Source organism: Chaetodon auriga, chromosome 15, assembly GCF_051107435.1.
Source record: "Chaetodon auriga isolate fChaAug3 chromosome 15, fChaAug3.hap1, whole genome shotgun sequence".
In the NCBI taxonomy this organism is placed as follows: domain Eukaryota; kingdom Metazoa; phylum Chordata; class Actinopteri; order Chaetodontiformes; family Chaetodontidae; genus Chaetodon; species Chaetodon auriga.
Genome location: NC_135088.1, coordinates 6,278,654 through 6,301,067, shown reverse-complemented (window position 1 = coordinate 6,301,067; position 22,414 = coordinate 6,278,654). Strand labels below are relative to the sequence as shown.

General features: G+C 45.9%; 1 protein-coding gene across 2 annotated transcripts in view; it reads left to right on the top strand.

Moving 5' to 3' along the window:
• Positions 1 to 22,414, top strand: part of jade2 (jade family PHD finger 2) — a 174,578-nt gene that overhangs the window by 125,956 nt on the left and 26,208 nt on the right. For both annotated transcript variants that reach the window (XM_076751124.1, XM_076751123.1), the window contains exon 11: positions 12,321 to 12,438. In XM_076751124.1, the coding sequence (XP_076607239.1) occupies positions 12,321 to 12,438 (118 nt within the window). The remainder of the gene's footprint in view (positions 1 to 12,320; positions 12,439 to 22,414) is intronic.

Sequence of the window (22,414 nt, the reverse complement as noted above, 5' to 3'; positions counted from 1 at the left end):
TGTGTGCGCGCCATCCTCTCCTTTTAATTAAACTGTGTGTGTGTGTGTGTGTGTGTGTGTGTGTGTGTGTGTGTGTGTGCGCGTGCGTGCGTGCGTGTGTGTGTTGTCTGCCTGTATGTTGCTCTCTCTGTTTTCCTCCCTCCATCTCTCTCATTTCCCCCTTTATCTCTACATGGACTGTGCCTGAGGAGCCTGGAGAAAGAGAGGAGGGAGGGAGGGAGATAAAAGACAGGAGAAAGGTAGAAGAGCTGTGGGGGGGCTGGTGGGTGGGTGGGTGGGGGGGGGGGGCAAGGGTGGATGTAGACCGAAGAAGAACGACAGACAAAACAGTGCGCGTGGAAAAAGAAAAGAGCAGTATGTGATTGCAGAGGAGTGGAAGGAGAAAGAGGAGCAGAGTGTTGGTGTCACACGGTTTATTTAGAGTTTATTGCTTTGGCAGGACTCCAGACTCCCTCGTCATCCTCCTCCAGCGGGCATGTCGGTGTGTGTATGCGCGGCATGCGTGCGTGCACTCCTGGAAACAGACACGCTGTCCGAAAACACGCAGGAAGAAGAAAAAAAAAAAAAAACTGCGAGAAAGTTTTCACACGTACGTCGATTAAGAAAGTAGATGCAAAGCAGAGACGAAGAGCCTTAATTCAGTTTGAATACATGTGAGGAAAACACACACACACACACGAAAGAACACCAAAAGCTCTGATTGGAGAATGATGTTGCCATGGATCCCCAGATGGGCGTGGCTACACTGTCACTGTGACTGACTAGCAGGAGCTAATAAATCATGTAGTGGGTGTGTGTGTGTGTGTGTGTGTGTGTGTGTGTGTGTGTGTGTGTGTGTGCGCGCGTGTGAGAGTGCTAAACTTTGGCATGTGTGTTTGGTTGTAATGTGTGTGTGTGTGTGTGTATATGTGTGTGTGCTGCACGATGCTGCCGTTTCCAGCTGCAGCAGCCTCCTCTGTCTGTCTGCCTGTCTGACCCACTTTCTCCTCTTTCCTTCCCTCTCTCCTTCCTTTGTTAGCTCCTTGGGTCGCTCCTTCTTTCCTCGCAGTCCCGTCGTCCTTCCTTCCATCCTCGCTCTGTGCCCTTAATCCCTTTCTTCCCTCACTCCTGTGTGTCTTGGAATTTTGACAAGCGGAGGATCTCAATGAACACGCCACAGCGTGTCATTCATTTTTCCCCTCATGTTTATTCATTTTGTCTGATATCTCTCCTCTTGAGCTTGAGTTAGAGTTGTATGTTGACGGATTTAAAGCTATGCTACCTGCTCACACAGCTGCCAGATCTATACTGCAAGCTACGCATGGCCATACACACTTCAGACACCAAGACCTGTGATCGATGGTTAGGCCAGCACCTTGCATGAGGCGCTGTATTTATACCACGCACCACATGAATGAACAAAACAGTGCACGCACCACCACAAAGTGAAGTGAAGCAGTAACTGTGAGGAATATAATCTCGTACTTTCCATCGATCCAGCGTTGAAATCTGATGCTGAGAAATCAAAACATGTGCCATCAGCTTCAGGACTCCCGTTAACTCTTTGCATCAAGCGTGCGTCCAGCTTCACACACACCCTCCCTCCTCTTCCTCTGTCCTCGCTCGCCGCCCGTCTGTCTCTCTGAACGTCCACCCGCCGGTCTGACTTCGCCTGTATAGATTTTCTCAGGGGCTATTCATGAGTTCTCCATCTTTTAAACTTTTATCAAGCCCAGATCCGAACACATCCTCACCTTTTAGCTTCAGGTCCAACAAAAACTGGTCCTGCTCTGCTAGGAAACATCACAAGAAACTGACCCACAACCTATTTTTGGTCTCTGGTGATAGTTGTAGTCAGAGCATTGCTCTCAGGTCAAAGGCCATGCCGGCAGTCATGGCGGCAAACAGAGTGAACAGAGTCGTTGTGGCTTGAATCTGTTGCTTTCAGTGACATTTTAGATGCGTGTGACGCCCTATAGGCGCAGCCATTGGATCAAAACTGCAGATTTTTGTTAAAATAAGCAAAATTAAAAACACGAAAGACGTACCAAGATTTTTAAAACAAGTAAAACATCTAGTGTAGAACACCCACAGTTATCTCAAAAGTAATGCAGCCAGACTAAAATCAAGCCCATTTGTCTGGATGCAGAGAAATTCTGACTTTGACAAGACAGTTTTTTGCTCTCTGTGTTAGCTTTATAATTCTGGAAATTCTAGTTTCAAGTTACTCAGAACCGGCACTAAAATCTCAGCAACAAGTTCTACTGTTTTATTAAGATAATAAAGAACAAAAAGCCTGAAACAAGTGAAAGGCTCTCACATAAAAACTGCCTGATAAGAAGACAGATCAAGCGTTTAATATCTTGATTTAAGGCGTTTTATCGTGCTGAGGTTGTGATTTTTGCAGTGAAGCACTCTGGGAAACTCAATCTGGAAGACACAAGATACACAGTGGAAAAGTTGCTCTGAGCCAAACTCCAGAAAAACTTGAACCGATTGTGAGTTGCATAACCAGTAAATGTAGGCTTTAAGTTTATCATCTGGAAAGTGGAAAAACGACTGTCACCAGTCAGTTTCACCTATCGGGACACTGTGTTGTGTGCTCTCCTCTCAAGCTGTGAAAACCAGGAGCTACAGTAAACCACATTTTGAAATAAATACTATTTTTATTCTGGCCTGGATCAAATGACGTGTTTTATATTTCCAGCGGCGGACGGTTGAAATAAACACAATAATCACCGGCTAACAGCAGCATTCCTTTCTGGAAAATGTAGACGAAAAAACACAAAAGCCGGAGAAGTTCAGCAAAAAGATTAAAGGAGGTCCTTCTGTGCGCGGATAGAAATTTAATATCGCCCTTACATTCAGGCTTATTGAATCCAGATATTGCTGCTCTTATCTTGTGGGCACCCACTCACTCCCCTCACATGATCTATTTTGGGTCGTGACCAGTAGTTAAAGTACCAAGATAATGCACATTGGCCGACGCTCCCCGCTGTGAGTAGTGTTATTGCTCTGCGCTCTGACAGCTTCAGTGGGTTAAATCGAGCCACCAACTGTTTTAGGGTCCTCTGAAGGGCACTACAGAGGGAAGGTTACAAATTCACACCGAGCGACTTCATCCTACAGGTAGCTGATGTTATCTGAAGGTCTTTACGATTCACAACACGGATATTTGTGTTCCTGCTGCCAAGATCTGCTTTTATGGCAGCTATTATTTCAGCCCACGGTATTTTATACAGTCTGTTTATGTTGCAGAGACTTGTAGAGAATTTGGCAAGGCAAAGCAAGTCAAGGCAAGTTTATTTGTGTAGCACCTTTTAAACACAAAGACGCTTCAAAGAGCTTTACATATGGCATGAGATGACGCTGGAAAGAGTACAAGCAGGGACGGAAATGAATTAAAAGACAAATGATGGCACATCACAGCCATCAAGAGCTCCAGCTTTGATGAGAAGCTGCCGCGGACAGGAAAGTGTTTAGCCTTGATTTAAAAGAGTGTAAACTTAGAGCAGACCTCACTTCAGTTTGATGCGTGATGCATTAAGTTAAAGGCTGCTCTCAGATCAGTAACCAATCCGGTCCCAGAGGGCCTCAGAGGTCTGGAGGGTCTGTAACACAGCAGCACTCAGACATGCAGCGTGGCCCTAAACCGTTTTGTGCTTCATAAACAAGTAATAGTGTTTTAAAATCAATCCTTTGACGCGCAGACAGCTGAAGCAGCAGTCTGAGAGCTGGAGTAATGCGTTCTGCTCCTGTGCGGTCCCAAGAACGAGCTGTAGCTCATCCACTTAATCCAGCCTACCAAAATAAAAGTATTTCCAAGGTCTCATTAGACATGAATCCTTTAGGGCTCACTATGTTTTAAAGGAATAGTTCAAGCTTTTGGGAAATAAGCTTAGACAAACAACCAGTGGAGGAAGGTAAAGCTACCAACAGAGACAGTCGTTCACAAAACCCTGCACGAATCCCGAATGACTTTTGACCTCTGAGCACGATTGAAATTCGTTTATTTGGGATGCAGACTTGTTGGTGTCGCTCATCACTGATGGGCTCTGAACTCCTGAAGCAGATCAATACTCCCGATCAGCTGCTTCTTGGCCACAGATCTGTATCACGTGGCGTCAGTACAGCATCAGCAGCTTCGGTGTGTGAGCCGTCCGTTCGTTCGTCCGCCCACCGCGATTAAAACATCATTTGTGTCGTGCGTTTCTGAACGTGTTTCATGGTCGAGATATTTGACAGCCATAAAGTAAACTTTCTTTTCTGGCTCTGAGGCGGCGGCACTACATCCGCCAAATTTACGTCTCTCCGACAGGTTTTATTTCTCACTCGTAAATTTGTAATGTTGTGACAGATGAGGATGCTCGGTGTGGGAGTTATCTCGCTGTCCTTGTAGGATCATGAAAAAGATTAATGGCGTGTTGCACAGACCTTTTGCTTTGATGGTGCGGGTCACTGGGGAGTTGTATTTTTGAGTCTTGAACTGTGAAGGAGAACCTTTAAAGGCACCTTTTTTGTTTTAGATCGACGGAAATGACGCTGGATGGTTTTGGACATCTGAATTATAGGTACCGTCTTTGGACAGTTGGTGGTGTTTTTGGCGATTTGCTTTGACTCGACTTATTTTCAGCTTTAACCTTGAACCTGAAGCTTTCAGCCACATTTAGCCAAGTTTAAACCTTTTACAGCTAAATGTCTTTTGAGTCGCCAAATCAGTGTTTATTAAGCCTGGACAGTTCAACTGCAAGCAATGGGTGGGAATATCAATCTTTAATTAACTGATATTCTTAAAATCCTGACATTGATCTTTGTGTTTGCCCCTTTTTTTTGTGTAAACTGCGACAGTCTCATAAACTGTGACTGACTCATGCAGCCATCTAGAGATCTCATCTAAGAGAGAGATGGGCTGAAAACGGACTGATCTCAGCTCTTGCTTTGTGTCTGTTGTGGAGATATTATCACTGGGTGCGAGCTGCGAAGCCGAGGAGCTCGACCAGCTGTCCGCGGGCTAGCCGACCTGTTGATCAACCTGATGTCTCGTCAACACACACACACACACACACACACAGTGCAGGTGAATCAGCGAGCAGACCCTGCCCTGTCTGCGCTCGCGCTGGTAGTTAAAGTGGATGCGCTCTACTTACTTGAAGCATCTGGCGCTGATAGTCCACGCGCGGCTGTACGAGACGGCATTTATTATTTTAAAATATGCATAATGAGGATGCCTCTGCAGCCGTTTCGCACACGCAGGCTTAAAACAATGGAGCTGTCGTGTTTTCGTAGCTCCGCATTGACCAAAGAAAACAAACCGTCGGTCCTTCGCTTTGATTGAATAATTGAAACCTTCTCATGTCGTTATGATTATTGATGGAGTTGTAAATAGCGGCAGACTCTTGTGTAAATGAGCCCAATAATCCCCACAGTGTTGCTAATAGATGAAACATACTTGAGCAACATGTGACATATTGATTAACTGTTTCAAACTTGTAATCGCAGCCGAGCTCCTTCTGCAACAAGCCGTCCGCGTTTAAGCGCGCACGCCGGTTTAATTACGCCAGTCGGTAATTAACCCAGGCTCTCCATATCAGGTTTGGGGTGATATTGGGCCAATTAAAGATCAATAATCCTGATCTTTAGCTGGCTGCTTCCTCACAGCGGTGTCTGTGTATTTCAGGGCCAGCGAACAGTCGATGGTGCTCATTAGTAAGCAGCACAGGTTTGTAGTCAATATGCTGTGAGCTGAGAGGGTCAGGTCAATATAGATCTGAGCTGAAAGTTAGTTAGAGGAGTGAGGAAAGAAAGAGACTGTTTATCTGCTTTGTTTCGCGCCTTATTTTCTCCCCTGACTCGGTAATATAACCCACTGGTAAAATGAAAAAACGAGCTGCCTTTTCGTCCTCGTGTCAGTTTTTTTTTTTTTTTTTTGTTTTGGTCTCGCCATTTTTATTGCATCTCTTCCTCGCTCTCTCCCTCTGTTATATGTCTTCACAGTAATTTACCACATGTGCGTCACATATCACTTAAGTCAATACCATGAAATCCATTTTTAGTCACAGACACTTAGACACACACACACGCACACACACACGCATGCATTCCCTGTCTGGTCCCACTGGGTTTATCTCTATCTCAGAGATCAGTTTGGGAATTAGTTGTGACGCAGCTCCTGCCTTTCCGCCCCGGGGCAGCACACACACACGGACACACACTGTCTTTTCCTCAGACACACACACCCGAACGCCGCGGCTGATGCAGCGATGCTCGTTAAAGCCGTGTGCTTCCTCCCACCTGTTGTTCCGAGCGTTTTCAAATTGTGCACGAGATAAAAAAACAAAAAAAAGGTGGAAAACGTAATGATGATAAGAAGTTTTAATTGTCGGCTGAGGTGGGAAGAGGAGACGAGACGTTCACTCATATCGTGTGTATTTGTCACTGTAGACAGTTTGACATGCCACTGTAGGAAAAGCACATCAGTAACAATGATATTAGTGATGGCTGAATTCCATTTAGCTGCTTCAGCTTCAGGCTCCTGGTATGTTTCATGCTGTCGCAGCTTACTGGGCCGGACAGACACATTGTTCACGTTATTAGCAACAGCTGAGCTTTTCCTGCAGTGACAAGCCAAAATAGCTCATTATGATTTTATTTGTTCAAAGCTGACACACCGTTACTGTTTGTGTAGTTTTTAAGTAATAAAGTTCATTGTGCGTCTGTAAAATGCTCGATCCCCAGATCACAAGACTGAATCCTCAAGAGGTCAGATTTGTGTTAACGAGCAAAACGAGTATCAACCAAATGATTTCTGTTTGTACGAGCTGGACCTCAGAACATCACAACATCTGTTCTGATGTTTGGGTGTAAAAGTTCCCCATTTGTCCCTCACTGTAGCACTGACACACACACACACACACACACACACACACACACACACACACACACACACACACACAAAGGGCATGGTGCCCTCCTGCCAGACACCTGTTGATGTAATTAGCGGTTGATGACAGCAAGTGCTCTGCTGACCGCTCTGTGTGTGTGTGTGTGTGTGTGTGTGTGTGTGTGTGTGTGTGTGTGACAGAGAGAGTGTGTGTGAGAAAGATAAACAGCAAATGAACATGTGTGCACTAAGCGTGTGTGTGATCATTTATGTTTGTGTGTGTGTGTGTGTGTGTGCATTGATGGTCAGGACAGGAGGGGCACGATGACTGCAGAGAGAACACAGAGCGAGGGCGAGAGAGCTTTACAGTGTGAAGGTTAGAGAGAGAGAGAGCCTGTGCTCTGAGAGGCGTTGGCCTCGCTCAGCACACTTAATACACTTGTAATGCTGATTATCTCCAGCCTGTCGTGTCATGGATGGATGGGAGAGAGAGGAGGTGGGCTCGGTCGTCGCGGGATTACGGGAGGAGGGAGGACGGATGAACCAGTACGAGGAGAAGTAGACGGGGAGGAGGCGTCTTTCAGCTGCTTCCTGGTTTCAAACATTTTCCCCCCCAAAAAAACTCGGTTTATTTTAAATTTGAACACATTGCATTGATGGATTAATTCAGCAGATTTTATTTAATCGCTTCCTTGTCAGCCAGTGTTTTAAATCACCTGTTTGGCTCACCTGCCGCAAAGCAAATTACCTGTCAGGTTGGATTTACACTGGCAAATTACAGAACGTCCAACGTCCACAAATATGGCAGACGGCGCAGCAAACACCTCGGCTGACAAAAGGACAGTTAAGATGGATAAAAGGAGGCATATGTCAGATCATCATTATTATATTTAGCATTTAGAAACCGTCTGCGTGCTCGTTTCCTGACCTGTCCAGTGCACGAACGTCATACTCACAACCCGTCGTCTCCGCCTTCAGGTGAAAACCCGTCAGCATCAAAACGGCCGTGTTGTGATTTCACCTCAGGCTGGTGACGCTATCCAGAGCCGCCTTTAAAAATACTGATGCTTTTATGAAGCGCGGCCCAATAACATCTCCTTTATCAGAAGGAAAACAGTGAAATCTCATCCGCACATCCATCCTGACGCGCTGATTTGCTTTGGCTCGCTGTCAGAGAGACTCAGACTTTCATGTTTTTTTTTTTTGTTTTTTTTTGCTCTAAATGCCTGAGACTTTGTGATCTTTGCTGACTTTTCCACCAGAAGTTTGCCACCTTTGGCACGAAGCGACGTCAGACTCTCGCTGCCTCCCCGGTGCAGAATCTTCTATTAACCCCAACGCATGTTCTCAGGTTTGTGTCCGTGGGTTGATGTATGTAGGCGGGACAGAGAAAATGGAGAAGTGCTGTGTTTGCTGATTCAGAGATGGATAGCTGTGCAGGATGAATGAACAGACTCAGACAGAGACGGGACAAAGACGGATGGAGAGAAAGAAGGCCCGACAGGAGCAACGCCAAATTGTTGGGGTAATATGTTTCAGCACAGATCGGGCGATGGGAGATTAAATTACGGAGGAGAGAATGACAATGGAGAGAGCTGGCAGCAGGCAGGAGCCTCTAACAGACAGAGGAGGAGGAGGAGGAAAGGTCAAACTCAAAGGAGCAAGAAACTCAAATGAGGTCGATACATCTCAAAACTCTGCTGTCCTGCAACAGAGATGTGGTTTGAAGACCCGGAGCGTGGACGAAATCAGCATCCGAGTGCACCGCCACCGGGACTGATGCAGAGTTTCCTGTGAGACACAAGATCTGCAGCATTAAGATAGAAACCTGATATTTATCCAAACTCAAAAATGACACCAAAAATGAAATCTGCGTTCAAAAAACTTGTTTCTCCAGTTGGAAAATGCCCTTTGGATTTTTTTTACAGACGGCGAACCCAAAGCTCTGATCAGACCTGCTGTTTAAGGTCACACCGGTTTGGTTCATTTGCCGAAATAAGAGAAGAGGCTGCTGAGTTTGGAGGTGGCGAGAGGTAGTCAGTGAAAAGTGGGAGTCAAGGGTGAGAGGAAGGAAAAAAGAGAAAGTAAACAAAGGCGGAGAGGTTCAGCGCAGTTGTTTCACTCCGAACTCCTCTCCTCCTTCATCACTCTTCCTCCTCTGTACCTCCCACCCTGCCCTCCACTCCCCCTGTCATGTGTCCAGGCAGAGGTAGTTGTTTTTGAAAACGGTGCACGCACGCACGCACACACACACACACACACACACACACACACACACACACAGTGTCCTAATCAAAGCCAGGCTCTGCACATTGTGTCCCAGTTGAGCAGCTATTTTTATCTGCATCGCTCTAACAGGGATGGAATGGGTCAGATAGGCCAGGCTGACGAATCCATCAAGACACACAGATAAACAGTCAGCACACACGCACACACACACACGCACACACACACACACACACACCCAAACACACACACACATATATTGTTTAAGTAAACAAATAAACAAATTCTCTTTCTTTATCACTCATAGCCTTTCTGTCTTTGTCTTGTTTTTCACATTTGCTGACACACACACACGCACACACACACGCACACACACTCCCATACACACACACACACACACACACACACACTCTAACACACAGTCTATCCTGTTCTATTAGCTCCATGGCAGATCTTAAGCCTCACACGTGCATGATGCTGCCACACACACACACACACACACACACACACACACAGACACACAGACACACACACACACACACACACACACACACACACACACACACACACGTGGTTAGAGACACATGATTACTGATTTACTGCTGTAAGAGAAATCCAGTTGGCAGAGATCCAGTTTCTGGCTTGTTAGTTTGGGATTCAAGTGCTCTGGCTCGGACCCAATTAGTCTCTCTCTCTCTCTCTCTCTCTCTCTCTCTCTCTCTCTCTCTCTCTCTCTGTCTCCCTCTCTCTCTCTCTCTCTCCTCACTTTGCTGCCATGTTGGATGTTACGTTCAGTCTATCCACAGTTGTACCCAAACCAGAATTCTTTACAACCCAAAAAAACAAAGAGTGTGTCATCTCTGATTTGCCTTGAACGCATCATACGACAGCACCTGCGAGGACATTCAACAGCTATGAAGCTTTACTGTGGTGAACACGTGGTTGTAAACAGTTACACGCAACAAGTTGTACAGGAAGCGCTGTGCGTGTTTCTGCCTTTTCGTCACCCTCGGTTCACATTCGCTCTATTGGCCTGTGTCACTAAAATAGTATCCCCTCAGGTTATACTCCCACCCCCTAATATATGACAACAACAGTAACGTGCTGTGGCAGTCAGGTGGAAACGAACCAGCGGGACTCTAAAGACACGGTTTTCTGAGCGAAGTGCTTGATGGATGGTCTGACGGTTTTTGCAGCTCCCCGAAACCAAAAACCTGGCAGTCACGCCCACTGCAGGCAGCGATGTGTGGAGGTGAGAGAGCTTCAGGGTTTGAACCTCTCACTCGAGCTCTATTTTCATCTTTTACTAAACCATTTCTGTCACTTCTCATGTGTGCAGCTCTGTGAATGCCTTCCAGGAAAGACCGTCTAAAAGCATCGGTCCATCGGTTTCTCGTATCTAAACAATTATTACATCTCTCCCCTCTTAACTTCCAGCAGGCCTGCGTTTCAGAAGCGTTTCTCCGCTCCGCTCTGCTCCATGGAGAATGTGCACCGTGTCTGTGTTTGACAGACGAGGCATCGGTCCGGACAGAGTAGACTGAGCGAGACAGGGAGTCAGAAACAGGAACAGTGTAGAGAATCCGCTAAATTTTTCAAAATAAAACACCCTCCCGATTGTACATCAGCAATGAACGCGATTAAACCACATACACTGAGAGGAGAACCTCTTGTATGATGTTGCTGTACACAAACAGGTCGATAAACAGCGTTTCCTGATTGAGAGGTCAGTCCCACCTTTGGAGAGAGTCAGAGTTCAGTCGGATTGAACTGTGCACAAAGTGAACGAGGTGGGGTTAATTCACCACCGCATGCGAACAAGTCTGTAATTTTGGACTCCCTCTGGTCGAGGATTTCTCTCTTAGTCGCTTTTGGCTCTTTTCCCCTCTGCTTCACCAGCCTCAGAGATACAGAAGCCAGTGGAGCAGCAGAAACCTGCAGTTCTTTCTCCGTACTCTAAGACATCTACTCTCTGTAATTGCTGTCTTCATCTGTAGATAAAATTATCCTTTTAGCATTTAACGGCTACAGCTGCCAGGGGACTGCGCTCCAGCTCTCCATTTCGATATCTTTGAATCTTGTTTACTCAGCCTTTCGCGTGTCTCTCTCTGCCTACCTGTCTCCCTCTCCCTCTGTTTATCTCTTTCAGTCTTTCTATTAGTCGCGTTCTCAGCCTCTCGCTTGCTTTCTTCGCTCTCGGCCTCCTTCTCTCTTTGTGTGGTGACAATTCAGAACAGCAGCAGACACACACACACACACACACACACACATTTACAACCGCCGCTTTTCTTTTGAACATGCATATGTACTTAACATAAACATGCACACTCACAGTCATCTGTCAGCTCTCCATTCACTCACATACACACTCATATAGCGCTTATTGGGCCATATGAGAGTAATTTGACAATATGGAGGAGCAGGAGGTCTCAGCTGGAGTTTGGTTTTCAGAGGAAGAAGAGTCTGGGATCCAGTTTACTGGCGGGAAACAGGAAGTCGCTTCATGACTCCTATTGTTTCATCACTGGATGCACACAAACCTTAAAATCCTTAAAACTGACATCTCACTTTGTGTTTGGTCACCAGCTCCCGACAGAAATATCTCGCTCTTCAGCTGCTCCATGTTCCACTTTGTAACTGAGGTTGTGTGTCTGCTGTTTGTTGCTGGGCAGATAGTGTACAGTGGGTTTATCACAGCTGCCTGCTGCTGCTGGAAATTGGGTTGGTGAGAGCACTGAGACAGAAAAACACAATAAATGTGCCCCAAGTTCAAGTTCTTCATTTGTCACGTGCACAACAGTCACTTTGCAGCAGTCATTGGCAATGAAACAGAACATATATCAGATAGAATAAAATAAGATGCAATATAAAGTTTAATTATGTCGTAGAATGATGCGCAGTAGTGATGAAATACACCAAATGATTAACTGAAAGAGCCTAAAGGGTCTGTAGAGTTGCAGAGTTTGGAGATTTGCCGCTGTGAGCAGCCCCTCAAACATGACATCCACTGTTAATAATAAAAAAAAAAAAAAAAACCACTAATGACATCTGTTAAGCGTCGTAACTGTGTGTCATAACATATCACATCCATGTGTCTGCTGGTCGTTTGTTTGTTTATCCTCACTGCGAGGTTTGTGTTCATCCCGGCACTGAATCACGACGCGGCCGGACGAGACGCGCTGCCCGTGTCGCGCCGCCGTCCTGCCATTCGTAACGGTGACGTCTTGTGTTTCAGGTGCGTAACCTGTGCTACATGGTGACACGGAGGGAGAAAATGAAACACACCCTGTGCGACCTCCAGGAGAAGATCTTCCACCTGCAGATTCAGCTCCTGGAAGAGGACATTGCTGGAGGTAAGAGGGAGGAAACACGAGCGTGTGTCTGTGGCGATTCTTCAGATTTCGGTCTCCTGAACGCACCAATGTGAAAACTCTTACCTTTCTCCCACTCTGGCACTGCAGCCAAGGCCGCCAACACATACTCTGTCCACCAAAAAAAAAAAAAAAAGTACAATTTGGAAAGCTCAAGAGCAGAACGGTTACATCCAAACCCTTGTTGACTGAGTGTAGTGGGTGGACAGTTTTGGAAATGGCCTGTCATCCTTTTTGCACAGCAGGCCACACTTGACACCTGCACAGCAAAGAACACTGGAATAATAGTTCAGCCAGATATTGTGACACACCATCCACATAAATGGAGCTCGATTTCCCATCCACTCTGCACAGATGACTGACCTCGATGCATTTCGTGCAGCTGCTCTGTGATGGAGAACAGCAAGGACGAAGCCGGCTGCTCGAGCTGATGCCGCCGTGTTTGCTAGATATCTGCTCAAAATGAGATTTAGAATCTCAGCGGGACCACCGGGTTAAATATGTTTTTACTACTGATTCTTTTGAAACCTCCGATTTTTACCACTAGCTTGTTGTCGTCGACCACATTTGTTTTTTACCTCCCTGGATTGTTTGTGTTAGTGTCATTTCACCTGGAAGCAACAGCACTCGTCATAAAGGAGCTCGCTTTAACTGTGGTCATAGTAGACTCATCGTTATTACAGTAATGATAATAATCAGTAAAACTACAAAGTGTTTTGCATATAATAGATTCATTGAAACAACTACAGACAGCAGAGACGAAACAGAGACTGTACATCTCGTAGGATTGAGTCTGAGCTCTGGTGTATGTGGGGACATGAGGGTCAGTGTCTTAGTAATGTAACCAGAAGCCAGACTGAAGAGCCTGTTAGCAGAAAAAGCTTAAAATCAGACTGGCAGGAGGACAGGGAGCTGGGATAGTCGAGTCTAGAAGAGACAGAAAACAAAGAATCCATCGCTTAACTGCTTCATTGATGCTGTTCGGCTCTCTGACATTCAGCAGGTACACATAGTCGATATATATAACAGTATCGTACGCATACAGGATAAAAGCAGGAAAGCAACACCTCCCAGTATACCTTCAAGTGGAGGTCAATGGGCTCTTCAGACATAAACACAAACATGATGCTGAGCACATCACACAATGTGACCTTCAAGGGACATCTGATAAAAACTTAATTGTTTCCAGTCTAATTCTGTAACAGTGGTGGGTGGGAGTCGTTCTGGGGTCGGGTCAGCTTCAGTCCACGTCTCTGTCCCGGCCTTTGTTGCAGCTGCAGAGCTAAAACTAAATACCCATTTCTTCTAAGTCTAAATGTTAGCCCCCACGTTTTCCTCCGAGCGGAGGTGGACGGCGTGCGGCTGCGGCGGCCCTCCGCTGCCGAGGAAACACAGATGTTACACAATGTCACGCAAAAGTCGAACGGCACCCCCAGATTTTCGGTACGACGCCGCCTGCCAGACTTCCAAGCTGCTGCTGTTTTGATGGGGTCGACGGTGAGCCCTGGTTACGGAGACGATCGTTAACTATAGCTGTTGAAGCGACTCTGACCTGCGTTTGTCTCGGCTGATGTTACACAGACCCGTTCGCTCTGCTAGTCGTGACCTGCAGCTGTGATGGTGATGACAGTGAAAGCTTGTTGTCATGGTAATACCAGTGACGTCTCGCTGGCATGCTAATGATAGTGAACTCTTGTCAGCCTGCTCCTGTGGCTATGTTTTGGAGTGTGTGTGTGTGTGTGTGTGTGTGTGTGTGTGTGTGTGTGTGTGTGTGTGTGTGTGTGTGTGTAGTTGGAGTGCTCAATTTGCAGTGCTCATCATTCCCAAGGAAGGCAGCACACACATCTATGCACTCCACTAAATCTTACACTTACACTCTCTCTCTAACTCCCTCTGTGTCTCACTAACACACTCCCAAAGGCACGCACACACACACACACACACACACACACACACACACACACACACACACATACACACACATGCAGAGCAGTACTCCTGACTCAGCAGATTGCTGCCATCAGGTACCGGGAGCTGTGCTGCTGCTGGCACTAAACAGCCATATCTATTCACACTCTAGATTAGAGAGGATAGTTGGGGTGTGTGTGCCTGTGTGTGTGTGTGTGTGTGTGTGTGTGTGTGTGTGTGTGTGTGTGTGTGTGTGTGTGTGAGAGAGAGGGAGAGAGAGAGCACCAGAGAGTGAAGGATGAGGTTGTCTGCTGTAATGATTTGCCGTGTCCCTCACCTTGTATCTACCTCTTCTTTCTGCCTCCTTTATCGTTCTCTCTTATTTTCCACCCTCCATCTCTCTTCACCCTCTTCTTTAATCTATTTTCTCCTCCATCTGTTTCTTTCTTTCTGTTCGTGGTGTCCTCCAAGGGTTATATTTTTCCTGTTTTCCTCCCTCCTCTATCTTATTTTGGTTGTCTCATCTGACATCAAGTTTCAGTGAGTCCATCAGTTGTCTCGGTTTGTTCTCATTTTGTCCTTCTGGCCGCACAAACTGGTTTTGTGACACTGAAGTGATGCCAAAAATAACAGGAAGCATCGCCAAAAGTTAAGTTTTAGACCAACTGTGTTCAGATGGTTATATCGGTCAAAGTCAGGTGGAGAAGTTAGACAAAAAATACAGATAATAAATACAGAACAGGCATAATACAGTCGCATGTTAGATGTCATATTTCAACACACTGAACATGCTTAGTTTTAAAAATATACATATTCTCAGTCTTAAAAAAAGGTTGTTTTGGCCGCTGATGATTTTTTTTTGGCTCTTAAAATTCGTCTGACATCCAAATCCAGACAGCACAGAAAGGTTTCACATCTCAGATTTGGAAAAGCTGCAGACACCCTGAGCTTTCCATGCACCGGCACCACCGTCCTCCCTCCGCTCATCTCCCTCCGGGCTTGTTTCCACGAGGAAAACACACGCATGTCTCCTCAAACCCAGCTGAAACAGAACCACAAACCTCTGTCCGCCTGTCTGTCTCTCATAGTACTTAATCTGTCATGTTCCACCTTCTGTCTGTCAGTCCGCCTGTCTGTCTGTCATGTTTATCTGCCTGTCTGTCATGTTGAGGGCTGCTCTCGTCATGCTTTGTGAATGCTAGCATGTTACCAGCGAGGCGGGCGGGCGGGCGAGCAGGCGGGCGGGCAGCCGGGAAATAGTCCCGCATGCAGACAGAGAGGCATTATGCTGAAAATACACAGAAGTCTGCATGACAGTACGGCATCTAGTCTCAGCCTGTCGCAAGAAATTCACCCGTGTCAACATGAGCGAAAACTTCACATTTTGATTAAAAACCTCAACAAGATCAAATGCGCAACGAATTTGAGATTCAAAAAAGGATTAAATGTAATAATAAACAGCATAATGTAACAACAAGGCTGTTGGGGGGAAACGTTAACAGCCATGCTAGCAGCTTTTTGACTTGGGCACAAGTTGCTTTGAGCACAAAGCTAACGTCAGCAAGCTAACATGCTCGCAGTCATAATGCTAGCATGCTTAGCAGGTATAATGTTTACCTCTTTGCCATTTTAGTTTAGAGTGTGATGCCATCGTTTGCTAATTACCACTAAACGCAAAGTGCAGCTGAGGCTGATAAAAGTGTTTTTACTTTCACAGTTAATTGGTCATAAAGCAAAGTATAAATTACTGTTTTAATCTGGTGACGGCGCTATGACAAGAGGTCAAAGTTTGTCATGTCCAGTGGCAGCTCGATTTTTGGCTTTTCCTCGGCGCGGATAAAATTCTTGAGTGAAGCCGCAGTTTTTATTTCTTTTATTGGTAAAAACACGACTGATTTAAAAGAAGAAACTGAGTCACTTCAGTCTCTTCTGTGTACAGTACGAACCTGCTCTGCGGAACTTAAGACACCAGGATTTCCCCTTCATCGCTATCAGTGGAAACCTGATGGTGAAAGTAGGTTTTGTGGTTTGTCGGTTTGGCCCTGGTTTGTTTTTAATGCAGGGCGACAGCCGCTGTAATCTGCTTATACACACATGTGTAGACCTGTAACTGTGCTGCAGCACCGAGGAAACATATTGATGCACAAAAAAATACAAGTTCAGTTACATTCTGTGCTGCAGGTAGGACTTTTTCTTGAAAGCATGCAGACACACACACACACACACACACACACACACACACACCCAGTTATTGTTATGCAGGAAGTGCACTACATTTACATTCTGGCTCAAACCGAACTGTGACAGGCTGACAGTGGTTAGCATTGGCCTCTCTGATCTGTTCTCAGCAAGTGTGTGTTTGCGTGCATGTGCATGTGTGTAAGAGTGTGAGGAAGACAGAGGAAAATAAGGATAGAGGAAGAGGAGGATGGGAAGGGACAAGAAGGTAATAGGATGAAAGAAAGAGAGAAAGAAACAGGAGTAGAGACCATGAAAGAGAAAGGGAGGAGGAGAGTGTGAAAGGACAGAAGAAAGGGAGGAGAGAGGGAGGAAAAGACAGTGAAAAAACTTTCTCACATTGCACTAATGAGCTCAGGTAAGAAATGGGACACAGTGGCTACACACACACAGACTCACGCTGCAGTTCAGTGCACCTAGAAAGAGGGGAAATTAATCACACACTTCAAAAAGACGAATCCCCTGGTGCTGGTGCACCTTCTAAACAAGAGAGGGAAGGGGGTGCGGAGGCAGGGATAATATTGCAGAGATGGAGAGAAATGCAATAGCAGAATATAAAGACAAAAGAGGAGAAAAAGCACAGATCTGACAAAAAAAAACTGTTTAAAAAGGTTTTCCACTGCTGATAGTTGGATTTGTGCTGAGATTATAAACTGCAGGGGGAAAGCTTCCACAATTTTGAGCAGAGCCTGAAGGCGTCCTTGAAAACCCAAAGACTAGTTTTCCAAGCTGTAGAACATATAAAAGAGCAAGATCAGATTAGACACAAAAAAAAAATGTGGAAAATGTTGAAAAATGCACCCCGGGAGATCCGAGGATAAGATGGTCCCTCCTGTCAAAACAAAACAGGAAAGAAATTACAATTTAGGAGCTGTGTGAAGAAGGGTTCCCTCTGAGAGCTCCCTCAAAGATCCCCTGGCGCTAATGGCCTCTGCAATTTCAGCAACAGCCATAAAATAAATTGGAAAAAGGGGGAGAAATGTCAGGTACCTGCACTCTTTTAGAAATCCTCTTTAGAAAGAAAAAAAAAGTTTCATACAGTCATACAGTTCTCCCTCACGCTGATTCCACCTGTCAGATTTTCCTTTGAGCGTTACAGTCCAGTCATATTACGCTCTCGTCCTTCACCCTAAAAATATTCTCTCCGTCACTCCTGTTTGGTCAACTTTGACCATGTAAAGGTGCACAATCGGCCAATAGAAAGACTGACGCAATGATGGACTGATTGGCGATCCAGCGTACCTTTAAAGTCTGACAGTAAAGGTTCAAATTGCCCTGCAGCGACCCCATTAGATCAGATAGAACCACGAACAAAGAGGCCCCCGGAACTAAAACGAGGAACTGAGGCTCCTTTCTCACCTTCCTCGTTCCGGAGTTTTCTGTTTGGTACAAACCAAAATTACAGATGTGAAACCTCCCCCGCACAATGCTCAGAACAGGTGAAGCTTGGCCCGACAAAAAGTGGTGGTCTCGGTCCAGACCAGTTTTTTTCATGCTATCGTCAGAACCAGCAACAAGACCAAATGAGCCGCGGTAGCATTTTGGCACAAGAGGAGGAGAGCAGATGTTTTATTGGAATTTGGTTCGTCATCAAATCACGCCAAGTGTTTTCCACGAGGATGAGAGAGAGGAACTGATTTTAACTGACGTGTCGACGTCAGGTGCACGCCCGTCTACAGGCCAATCAGCTGCAGGTATAGGGCAGTGATGTGACAGGATGTAGATCTGTCATGTATAGTTCTTTAATGTGTTTAATATGGTTCTTTAATTCTGTGAAAGCAAAAGTAACTGGATGAAATGTTTACGATGTAACAAATGCAAACCTTTGTTCAGACACTGGTTTGTGCTTTCAGGCGTGTCGAGACTTTAAATCAGGAACTAAGAAGTCTATTTTTGTCTGCACCGCACGTGAAGAACAGTAAATATTTAATGCAGCAACCCAAAAAAGCGCGTGCTTTGTTTGCACACAAAGACCGTCACCGTGTTGTTCTTAGCATTGTGCTGTTGCACCACTGATGTTTGAATGAATGTTGAAAGGGAAAAGTGTAGGCAGAGACTGAAGGCGCCAGAACTACAGCCCGGGATCTAAATTTAGACCCGGTTTCCTCCGCTTGAAATGCAGAGAAAAATCTAAAGTTCCTAAAAAGGTTTCTGGGTTCGTGGAAAAGTTCCTGCTGCTGAAGAGGGTTACAGTCTCAGAGGGCTGCAGCCTCCACGTGTCTGTCGATAAGGTCGATCACAAGTGCACGTCAGCCAGCACCCCGTAAACCGCTTCGTCGTCACTCACTGGACAGCAGCCGGATCCCGGACGTGAATAAAATCAGATTTTTGAGATTCAAGGCGAGCAGTTCGCTTCCTCCCAGAACTCTCAGGATTGCTGCCATGGCCGAATGAAACTAAGCCTCCATTATGGTTCATCTCTCTTTATGGGATTTTCTGGAGAGAAGAAATTTCAGCCATTTGTGAAGTATTTCAAAAAGCCTTTACTCTTAATCTGGTACTGTCCTTGCAATAAAAGAGCTCTTTTCAGCCTTTAAACACTGCAGACAGGGAGGATGTTAGCGTTGCCTCTGGTGCACAAGCAGAGAAGCTGCGGTACGTGAGAGGAGCTGTAAGTGGCTGATGTGACAGTAATTATGGGAAATGGCTTCCTGTCATTCCTCTGTCCTTTTGCATCTGTGTAGTTTTCTTGAGAGAAATCCGGCTGTAAGTAGCTGTGGTGTTACTCACAGAAATCTAAAAGTTCAATGAAAATCTGTTCTCTCTTAAAGGGCATGACTAGCGAGTTTGATGAACGTGTAGAAAAATGTTTTCTCACTTTAAAGTACGGCCTCGCCGCTCTTCCCGCCGCAGCGTCAGATGTGTCGTGGCCACGGCTGCCTTCGGTGCACGTTTGGCACTTTGGTAACCTTTTAAAAACTACTGCAGTTTTGACTCCACATAACTTTTCACAGGAAGACATTTAAGAGCATCCTCCATAACTCAGGCAATGATCCGGCATGGACCTGGAAATAACCCCCCCTACACAATTTTAACACCCCATTCCATCCCATTTCATCTTCCCAATCGGTATTCATGCTGTCGGTCTCCATAACGTCTCCGCATCGTTTTTTTCTTCCACTTCACCCTAAGTTTCCACTGTGAGATGGAGGTACAGCCTGAAACTCGTCGAGCCCTTTGAAAACATGAATATCCCCAAACAAAAGTGGAACATTTTTAGGCCCACAATTTTTTTTCTTCCTTTCCAGACATTAGGTACTGTACTCCGAGTGAACTGTACTGTCACAGTTGCTTCTTCTTTGCTCTCTTAGACACACACACACACACACACACACACACGCACACACACACAGGGGCGTCTCAGTGTGAAATCTCTCTCTGGTCTCTCTCAGCTCCATTCATGCATGTCCTGCTCCTCCATGCTAAAGCAAGCATGAGGACAGCCTACTGCTGGCTATGACAGCCACACACACAGTGTAGGCATGTATTGTACTGACCAACACACACACACACACACACACACACACACACACACAACTTTAAAAGAATCCATACTGTATGCCACAGAGCAGCATCAGTGTGATACCAAAGCTTTCCCTTAAAGACGATCTTTCATGAAACTGGTTTGTCTCTGCACTAAAAAGTCACAAATATTTCTGAAACTGGTGCAACATGACCAGAAAACAGACATGAAGGACTGTGGTGTTCACTTTTTGCTCAGAAGGTAGAAAACCTGCCAAAACCAGAATGCACTGCAGGTTCTTCATATTACATCTAAACAGTACACAGAAACGTGTTTGTGAAAACATTCGAGGTGATGCAACGCAGGAACAGAATCTCGATTCATATTTGATCAGCTCTGCCTGGTTTGACAGTTTGATCTGTTTCATGTCGTGAGCCGAGCCCCTCTTGATCCGAGAGAGAGAGAGAGAGAGGGAGAGAGAGAGAGAGAGAGAGAGAGAGAGAGGGAGAGAGAGAGGGAGAGAGAGAGAGGGGGAGAGAGAGAGAGAGGGAGAGAGAGAGGGAGAGAGAGAGAGAGAGAGGGAGAGAGAGAGGGAGAGAGAGAGAGAGAGGGAGAGAGAGAGGGAGAGAGAGAGAGAGAGAGAGAGAGGGAGAGAGAGAGAGAGAGGGAGAGAGAGAGAGAGAGAGAGAGAGAGGGAGAGAGAGAGGGAGAGAGAGAGAGAGAGAGGGAGAGAGAGAGAGGGGGAGAGAGAGAGAGGGAGAGAGAGAGAGAGAGAGGGGGAGAGAGAGAGAGAGAGAGGGAGGGAGAGAGAGAGGGGGAGAGAGAGAGAGAGAGAGGGAGGGAGAGAGAGAGGGGGAGAGAGAGAGAGAGAGAGGGAGGGAGAGAGAGGGGGGGGGGGGAGAGAGAGGCGTCTCTCTCACTCGATCTGACTTCTATACACTTTACACACCGTTCTAGCTGCACCGCTGTATGGACGGCACTGTCGGCCCGTCCGTTGGTTCACCACTTTGGGCCAGACTCATATCTCTGAACAGCTATTGGAGGGATTAAGGTGAAATTTTATGCAAATTTTAACGCCCCCAGGGGACAAACCCTGCTGCCGTTGATGATCTCTCGCACCACCATGAGGCAGGAATTTGTCATTTTGTGTGAAACGTCTCAGCAACTATGGGATGGATAGCCGTGAAACCTGGTACAGACGTTAAAGTCTCGCACAGGATGAGCTGGAGTGACTGTGATGTCTTCAGATTTTTCATTTAGTGCCATGATCAGGTCAAATTTGCTCAGTGCTTCGCCTGCAAATCTAATGACGACGACCTCAGCCGTAGTTCGCGTTAGCGCTAATTGGCGAATGTTGGCATGCTAACACGCTAAACTAAGATGTGTGAGTGCAACCTGGCAGAGCTGCTGGCATGGCTGTAGTCCTGCTTACAGATTTTCACTTAAAACGAGGAGACTTGTTTTTTTTAACACATTTCTCTCAGAGAATGAAAGTTTCCGAGCCTCGTTTCATTTCCCGCTGCAAACGGGGTCATCTGGTGGTGAGGACAGCTGCCTCCACCTAAGAGAGGAGAAGAAAAGGGAGCCGCATGCAAAAGAGCTGCTCATTATACAGCACATCAGGGTAATTAAAAACAAATGGTGCTTCTCCAATGTCATTCTTCCACTGCTTATTTTTGCATTGTGGATATATATAACCTATTGTTGCCCTTATTTTTTTTCTTATGCCCTTAAGATTAATTACAGATATGTATTTAATAAGAATCTGAAGGTAATGAACTCTATGTATTCTGATTTTTTTTTTTTTTTTTACAGACACTTGAGCTGTCAGATCATCCATGTCGACTATTTCACCCTACAGTAACTGCTGAGCGACACACACACATAAACAAATAAAATCAGCCTTTCTAAACTCCAGTATAGCTGTAATGAACCTGCAGGTGCCACCTGCTGTAACAGTGCGCACACACACACACACACACACACACACACACACACACACACACACACAGTATATAAACACGGTGCACAGCAGCAGGAGAGTTAGTGAGCCATGCAGTCAGGACTGTGTTTGTGTAAACAGCAGGAGCCTGTAACAACAAGACAACCCAACAATAAGGGCTTCCCATGCCATAGAATGAGAGCCGGAGAGAGATCATCACTGTGCTGTATATGTGCGATCCAGTGGAGTGTGACTGCATCGCTTCCTTACGTGCTGTGTGTGTATGTGTGGGTGCACAGGCGAGTGTGTGTGTGTGTGTGTGTGTGTGTGTGTGTGTGTGTGAGCTCAACAATAATCGATGTCTCTTCTTGCAGTGGAGTCGCGTCTTAAATAATGGTGGTTTTGAA